At 56.4% G+C, this 7,442-nt stretch overlaps 6 protein-coding genes across 6 annotated transcripts in view, besides 4 other annotated features; all 6 read right to left on the reverse strand.

Annotated features, from left to right (window-relative positions):
* The window catches only part of TraAM80_06737 (uncharacterized protein), a gene marked incomplete at both ends in the record, with an annotated part of 1,239 nt that extends 153 nt beyond the window's left edge, over positions 1-1,086 (reverse strand). Inside the window, one exon of the mRNA XM_029383569.1 lies at positions 1-1,086. This exon is cut by the window's left edge and continues 153 nt beyond it. Within this exon, the coding sequence (XP_029236616.1) occupies positions 1-1,086 (1,086 nt within the window).
* A 193-nt stretch (positions 1,087-1,279) lies between these two features.
* Positions 1,280-1,328: a microsatellite.
* A 168-nt stretch (positions 1,329-1,496) lies between these two features.
* Positions 1,497-3,593, reverse strand: TraAM80_06738 (putative SET and MYND domain-containing protein 3; the record flags this gene model as incomplete). Its single annotated transcript, XM_029383570.1, has 1 exon — positions 1,497-3,593. One exon carries the CDS (start codon positions 3,591-3,593, stop codon positions 1,497-1,499), a length of 2,097 nt encoding a protein of 698 aa, XP_029236617.1.
* An 84-nt stretch (positions 3,594-3,677) lies between these two features.
* Positions 3,678-3,699: a microsatellite.
* A 186-nt stretch (positions 3,700-3,885) lies between these two features.
* Positions 3,886-4,245, reverse strand: TraAM80_06739 (uncharacterized protein; the record flags this gene model as incomplete). Its single annotated transcript, XM_029383571.1, has 1 exon — positions 3,886-4,245. The coding sequence occupies one exon, from the start codon at positions 4,243-4,245 to the stop codon at positions 3,886-3,888; it is 360 nt and encodes a 119-aa protein (XP_029236618.1).
* Positions 4,246-4,260: 15 nt separating this feature from the next.
* Positions 4,261-4,587, reverse strand: TraAM80_06740 (uncharacterized protein; the record flags this gene model as incomplete). The annotated part of the gene is made up of 1 exon (XM_029383572.1): positions 4,261-4,587. One exon carries the CDS (start codon positions 4,585-4,587, stop codon positions 4,261-4,263), a length of 327 nt encoding a protein of 108 aa, XP_029236619.1.
* Positions 4,588-4,809: 222 nt separating this feature from the next.
* Positions 4,810-4,839: a microsatellite.
* Positions 4,840-5,086: 247 nt separating this feature from the next.
* Positions 5,087-5,124: a microsatellite.
* A 6-nt stretch (positions 5,125-5,130) lies between these two features.
* TraAM80_06741 (actin interacting protein-like protein) lies at positions 5,131-6,687 on the reverse strand (the record flags this gene model as incomplete). Its single annotated transcript, XM_029383573.1, has 1 exon — positions 5,131-6,687. One exon carries the CDS (start codon positions 6,685-6,687, stop codon positions 5,131-5,133), a length of 1,557 nt encoding a protein of 518 aa, XP_029236620.1.
* Positions 6,688-6,818: 131 nt separating this feature from the next.
* Positions 6,819-7,442, reverse strand: part of TraAM80_06742 (uncharacterized protein) — a gene marked incomplete at both ends in the record, with an annotated part of 906 nt that continues 282 nt past the window's right edge. Inside the window, one exon of the mRNA XM_029383574.1 lies at positions 6,819-7,442. This exon is cut by the window's right edge and continues 282 nt beyond it. Within this exon, the coding sequence (XP_029236621.1) occupies positions 6,819-7,442 (624 nt within the window).

Genomic DNA, 7,442 nt, shown 5'->3' on the forward strand with positions numbered 1-7,442 from the left:
GTACCTCAGAGCGACAAGCCGCCAGTCCAGATCCTGCCGCAGCGCCGTGGTAATCTGCCGCGGGGAACTGTGGGCCACCAGCTGCTCGTCTGCGTCTGCGTCTGCGCCTGCACGATGCAAATCGCGCAGCGTGTGCGTTGGGACCACGCCGCCTCGCCTCTCACGCAGCGGCGCCAAAAGCACCACTGTGGAGTACGCACTGTCGTCCGACGCAAAGGCAGGGTCACACAGGAGACCGCCGGCCGCCGCCCCCTCAACACGGACAGCAGCATCCCCGGCACCGCCGCACAAAAGGGCGGAGGTCGCAAATCCCACTAACACGTCCTTTTGCGTGTTCGCAAAGAGCGTGCGCCGCCGAAATAGTCGCAGTGCCGCGAGGTGCCGCCTGCCAAGGAGCCGCGTCGACAGCACCGCCGCGGTGTCACTGAGAAGGAGTTCCCGCAGCGACGGGGCACACACCACGGCGAGCAGCCAGGCCCCCCAGTAGACGACGGGGTGCAGGCACTGAGCCACGCCGCAGTGCGGTGTCGCTATGGTGATATAATTCTCAAAGGTGACGTTTAATTCCACAAGCTTCGCACGCACGCGCCGCACCTCGGTGAAAAGTCCGTCCTCAAACTCTGCCCCGTCCGCAGCGACAAGCAGCAGGTACAAAAACTCCCGGACAATGATCCCACCGAAGGAGTGCCCCACAACAGAAAAGCAGACGGGGTGGCCGCCATCCGCCTCAACATCCCGCAGCCAGACGTCAAAGACAGGCAAAAACTCCTTAAGCGTCCGGCGAGCGCAACTGCAGGTGCCCCAATGGGTGCCCATCAGCCGGTTGCTTCCGGGGACAAAGCACGTGAGGCCGCGCCGTGCATAGAGGCGGCCACCGTCCTTGTTCGTAGTGGCCTTCAGCTCTAGCAGTGGAGCAGCGGACCCACATGGGGCATCCCGCAGCTGCTCCGCACGCGTGTCACAGCAGCTTCGCTCATATTCCTCGAAAACGCAGCGGATGAGGGCGGTGAAGTCCGCTGCAGTCCCCCAAATCCCGTGCTGCAAGAGAACAAAGTGGTGACCGTCGTCCGGGACTTGAGCAGACATGTCAAGCGGAGAAAAACACGCGTCGCAGCTCCACGTTCCTTATACTGTGCCCCGCCTGTTGGCCGGCCCCCAAGCCGCTCCAAAGAAAGAATGGAGAAAAAGAAGCAGCGCAAGAAAGCAAAAAAAAACTCCCACCCTCAGCGCCAGAAGAGTACACACGCAGGAAGAGTGAGCCACTTATCAAGTCCGTATCACAACCAAAAGCAAGCAACAAGCCAAAAACGAAAAAAGACAACAACAACCAAACTAAGTTATCGCATTTTAACCATGACTTCTGCAAGAAATATGTTTGGGAGCCGCAGAGAGAAGAGGGTCTCAGCAATTGCAAACCCACAAACTACGTCGCTTCACACAAGACGAGCACGTTTGCATCCCCACGGTGTCGGTCATCGCCATCCTGAGAGGTGCAACTACCGCAGGTTCCATGGCGAACGGGTTTGGCAAACGGAGCACATTCCCTCCCGCACAGCGTCCATCCCCCAACACGCGGCCGCGGGAGGCGGAACGGGGGCAATGTAGCCACGTGTGACGCATGCATCACACAGGCGAATCTCCGGTCCTGCGGTGGTCGCCCCACGACAGCGTTCGCATTCGCAAAAAAAGCGGTAAGAGGATAGAAGCAGGCGGCGGCGCTCCGCAGTCGATGTCTCTTGAACATCCACATAGCAAATGGTAAGCGGCTCCCCTTTCTGTATCCCTCGAAGCGCATAAAATGCCGCAAGCCGGCCACGACACGTGACGCGGCAGACGTTTGGGCTGCAGCTGTGGTTGAAGTACGAGGCCTCCGGGTAGAGTGCGACGCCGATGCAGTTACCGTCAGTGTCAAAAAGACCAAAGCTGTTGCACTGCACTGCGGCACACAGGCGATCAAAAAAGTCGACCGTAACCGTCAGTCCGGCCTCCGTACCAGCATCTGCTCCCAACCAAGGCAGAACCAATTTGGTAAAGCGGCGGTAGCTGCAACGAAACTTGCGGCGAGACTCCTTACTCACCACGGAAAGGTTTGTAACCAGCCGGGCAGCATCCATCCATCGTGGAGATCGAACAACGTGCGTCGCCTCGTTCCTGCCACATATGCCGAATGTCATGTGTCCCTGCAAGGAAACGTACAGGTGTGAGGCCGATTCTGGGGAATGGGCTTCTGTTTTCTCCCCAAGGGCCTTGGGGTCCATGACCTCCACCGCACCGCCGCACTGCAGGCGTGCAAGACGAATTACTTCCGCCTCGTACGGCGCTGTAGAGTCCCTGGCAATCGGCATCGTTGCAGCTGTAATCTGCAATTCCGCAGAAGTAGCGCCACCAATGCGTTGTCCCTCGTTTTCTGGACTTGAGTATGTGGCACCTTGACCCGTGGCAACGCAGGCGGCTTCTCGTCTCTCTTCGCCGCCCTGGCCAGGTTTCTCCTTGGCAGAAATGGTGTTCGTCTCCTCAGTCATGTGGGCAGCAAACCCTTCCTTTGCGCACCGTGTCACTAGCAATGCAGCCAAAAGCAAAAACTGCATCTCCCATGCAGCATCTTCGCCAGTTCGTCGAAGCCAGTGCTTTGTGCTCCAGGAGTCAGGAGAAGCGTGTTTGGTCCCGATTGACTTTGACTGAGTTCCGCCGCCCACATAGAAGACCTTGATGAGTGAGGGGTACACGCTGCGCAGCGTTTGGCACGTGCCTGAGGTTCGGTGCAACTCATGATGCTCCATCCAGCATACTCTGGAGCAGTAGACAACTACGCCACACCCGGCACATCCACAGACGCCTTGATTCAGCACTGCCTCGGGAAGACTGACTTCTCGCTCTACCACACGCTCTGGCCACGATGCCGCCTTTGCATTTTCCATCTGCATTGCCTTCACATGATAGTCAAGCATTTCCGACTCACGACGGTGCGCGGCGGCCTCTGACAACTTCTTCTTCAGCATCATATACCCCTTGGAGCGCATCTGCGTCAACTTGGTGGGTTTCTGCAACTTTCTCTGTTGTTGCTTCTCATCGCCAGTATCATTGCCTTCAGCCAGCTCCTCGTCAGGACTGACACTGACGGCCCTTCCTTGGGAGGCGCCTCGCCCTTCCTTCAGCCATCGTTCTTCCTCATGTTTGGCGTGCTCTGCGGCGATGTTCCCGGAAACCCATCGGATGGTCTCGTAGTTGAGGAATAAGCTGCCCCCCGCAATGCCTTGCAGGCAATTGCAGCAGCGCGTTGAGAAGGGGGAGACAGGCACGTAGCCCTTTCGCATGGAGGCTAGCAAGAATCCGTTTTTCTTCCTTCGCTTTGCCATCGAGGCATTGGCTGGATGTGGGCCCTCGGAAATATCCACCCACTCGTCCACCTTGTCCACGATGTGCATCGCGCTCGGCGTTTCATTAGGGTTCATAGCCACGACATAGGGGGCGGCAAGAAGGAGGAGCTCGCCGGGACAGATGTCAGCCTTGGCGACCGCGTAGCGCCCTGCATCGGACGCCGTGTCGGAGAAATGCACACACCCCACCAGCTGATCTTGCGGGGCCGTCGGCATGTGAGTGTGCCGCGGCTGCATGACAGGGTCGTCCCACCGCCCTGCAATAAACGGAGAAAGCGCAAGCCAAGGGGCGTAGAGTGTCAAAACAACAACAACAACAACACTAATGCAATCCCCAAAGACAGAGAGTAAAAAAAAACACACACAATAATAATAATAGCATTCACTCGCGCAGCTAGAAAGTTGGCAAAGCTGTAATGAACAGACGCATTGAAGATGTGCCACACCCGCCCCAAAAGAAAAGGCCGCTTCTTGCCATTTGGCTCCCCAGCATCAAACCACACTGCTCTTATGTTTTTGCCCCCTCCTCGCTGCGGATGCCACCCTCAAGGGCAAGACGCCTCTCCCAATTCCTTTCACGGTACACCTTCACATGCGTGGGTGGCTCAGTCCCCTCAAGCTTATAGCCGTGTAACCTGCTATGCGGTGAAGTATCTGGCTGCCGAATCATGTTCAATATATACTGTGGATCACCCTGCCACAGAAACCTGCCAGTATGGTAGTAGTAGCCAGCGAAGGCCCCGATGAGCAGCGCAGGAATTGTCATAAAAGCGGCAGCTTTAATGTGATGGTGACGAAACTCCTCATGGTGATAGCAGTACTCTCTGTGAATTTGTTCATTCATGTTTTCTCTATCACCCTTCGTCATGGCGTCGGCACTCCATCAGTCGCGCAGTTGCTGCATCCCCCATGGGGCCCGCCTCTTGACCTTGATATCTGGTAACGGCCTCCAGCTTGTCTTATAGTTAATGGAGGGCCCACTACTATCTGTATGATGCTTCAGACCCTTCGTTCGAGATCCGTGCAAGGGCAACGTGCTGCTGCCATCACCGCTTAACTGGTTTCCTCGAGGCGCCGGGAGCACTGCGAGAGACTCACCGGAGGAAGCAGAAAAGGACAAAATGTTGGAAAAATAAGAGGCAGCTCGTGGCTGCTCACCCGGGCTCGGTGCCTTCCCACCATGATAAGAAAAAATACCCACGCCGTTCATCGACAGCTAAGGCTCTGAAACGGCCTCGGTGAACTGTGAGAAACGCACCGCATTGCCGCCACCAAAAACGATGTCCCCTCTGTCCTTGTCCGCCAGGCGCCTTGCTGCAACGCAGGTTATTGACTATTACGCAGTCGTTATCTTTTGCCTTGGTGTCCGAGAAAGAAAATAAGGGGGAAAAAAAGCAGCCTCATGTAGATTTGCCGCATAACACGTCAAAAGTATATATATATATATATATATATATATATAAATTTCTCCATGCCGTCGTCGTCAGCCAAACCCAACAGCTGCGGATGCGGCGCTTGAAAGATGGAGCCATTGCAGCCCGCTTTCTTAGCTTCCCGCAGTCGGCAGCCAAAATCCAGAGACACAGAGATAACTACATACAAAGAGACGGACGTACAGAGGACAGGCAAGTGAAACATACAGGCACCCCCGCCCCCGAAAAAAAAGTAAAAAAAAAAGCTTGAACAATCCCAAAAACTATCTTGTCATCCCCTCTTACTCTCCCTCTTCCTCGCGCTCGCCTTCCCTTTTGTCTCACTGAAGAACCTTGTAGGGATTAAGGATTCCATTCGGGTCCATAATCTGCTTCAGGCTTCGCATCAACGCAATGACCTCCGGCTTCCGCGAGAGGCCGAGGTAGGCCTTCTTCTGCACTCCGACCCCGTGCTCTGCCGAGATGGAGCCACCGTGGGCCGCGCAAAACTCATAAACAGCCGGAAACAAGACGGCATCCAGCGCGTCACTTTGTTTTCGCGTTCGATCCACAACGTTGAGGTGAATATTGCCGTCCCCAAAGTGGCCGTAGCCAACAACCAGAACCTCCTCGGGGTCAAACTTGCCATCCTTGTACACCAGCTCACGGACGTGTTCCACGATGCCGTAAAACTTGTCGAGCGGGAAACTGACATCAAATTTGTAGGTGATTCCGGCGCTGGCAAGTCTCACAGGAGCCTCCTCACGCACCTTCCACAGTTGCACCGTTTGTGCCAGCGACTGGGAGAGGATGGGCTCGAAGGCGCCCCCAAGGCCACCTTTTGAGGCACAGAAAGGGCTACCCTCCGCAGCCTCCACGAAGCGAGAGAGTTTCTCCAGGTCGTGCCCTGCGTCACTGCCGTTTGTCTCTACCAGAACGCAGAAGTAGGCGCTGGTAAAGTCTTGGCCGGCGCGGAACACGTCATTCTTGCTGGTTTGCGTAAAGGGCAACTCCCGCTGCGGGGTGAGGATGAGGGACTCTCCGTCCAAAACCTCAAAGGCTGAGAGACATTCAGCGAGGTGCTCCTGCGCCAAATGGTAAAGCTCCAGCACGGACTTGAAGGTTGAGAGACGAAACAAGGCCAGCTGGGTGGAGCGTGGAAAGGGGTAAAGCTTCAAACTGGCACGCGTCACCACCCCAAGTGTACCCTCACTCCCAATAAAAAGGTGTTTCAGGTCATACCCAGCATTATCCTTGCGAAGGGTAGACATCATGTCCAACACTTCGCCTTGAGCCGTCACCACCTCAAGACCCAGCACATTGGCGTGCATAGATCCATAGCGAGCAAAATGTATACCACCGGCGTTTGTGCTCACAACACCACCAATTTCTGCGCTCCCTTTGGAGCCCATTGTAATAGGCACAAGAAGAGCACGGGCCTTTGCCGCTTCTTGCAAATGCTCAAGAGTGACACCCGCCTCCGCTTCTGCAGACATGGTCTCTGGTGAGACAACAGGCTCGGCGTTCATTTCCTTTAGGCTCAGGATGACCTCGTCATGAAGTGCGGAGGAACCATACACCAACCCTGTGTTCCCACCCTGTGGGACAATCCCAATTTTTTCAGCTTGACAGTAGCCTACGATGGCCGCTACCTGCTGCGTCGAGGTTGGCAGAAGCACTACGGGGCATTCCCCCTCCACCTGGTTCATCCAATCCCTATTAAAGGCGGCAATTCTATCGGGGTCTGTCAGCATCCTCCCTGGGGTTTGCTTCGCCACACATAGCTTCCTAAGTACATTGTTAAAGTATTCCAGGTGTTTCTCATTGACCTTTGCAAACAAGGGATTCCGGGCGGCGTAGTGCGCTGCCCGCTGACGCGCCTCGGTAAGAACACCCATCACTAACAAGAGAAAACAGAAACCCCCCCCCCCAAAAAAAAAAAGGAGAAAAGACCAATGCACATCATCAGCTTACTCCTCCTTCCTGTATGCATGTGTTTATTCTCCGCTTCTCTGCACTAGCTCCTCAATCACCCCCCCCCCCCCCCTTCTGTCCATCGCCCATGAGTAGTGTGAAGGCGGCACTTTGGGCCGTCCTGCAACGCCGCGACAACGCATGTTTGTACTTCGCACACCATTGGACTCAACACTGCCGTACGAACGCGTGACAGACGACTGGTAGTGTACCTCAGAGCGACAAGCCGCCAGTCCAGATCCTGCCGCAGCGCCGTGGTAATCTGCCGCGGGGAACTGTGGGCCACCAGCTGCTCGTCTGCGTCTGCGTCTGCGCCTGCACGATGCAAATCGCGCAGCGTGTGCGTTGGGACCACGCCGCCTCGCCTCTCACGCAGCGGCGCCAAAAGCACCACTGTGGAGTACGCACTGTCGTCCGACGCAAAGGCAGGGTCACACAGGAGACCGCCGGCCGCCGCCCCCTCAACACGGACAGCAGCATCCCCGGCACCGCCGCACAAAAGGGCGGAGGTCGCAAATCCCACTAACACGTCCTTTTGCGTGTTCGCAAAGAGCGTGCGCCGCCGAAATAGTCGCAGTGCCGCGAGGTGCCGCCTGCCAAGGAGCCGCGTCGACAGCACCGCCGCGGTGTCACTGAGAAGGAGTTCCCGCAGCGACGGGGCACACACCACGGCGAGCAG

The sequence above is a fragment of the Trypanosoma rangeli genome (assembly GCF_003719475.1).
Source record: "Trypanosoma rangeli strain AM80 chromosome Unknown Tra_15.4_contig_00255, whole genome shotgun sequence".
Taxonomy (NCBI): domain Eukaryota; phylum Euglenozoa; class Kinetoplastea; order Trypanosomatida; family Trypanosomatidae; genus Trypanosoma; species Trypanosoma rangeli.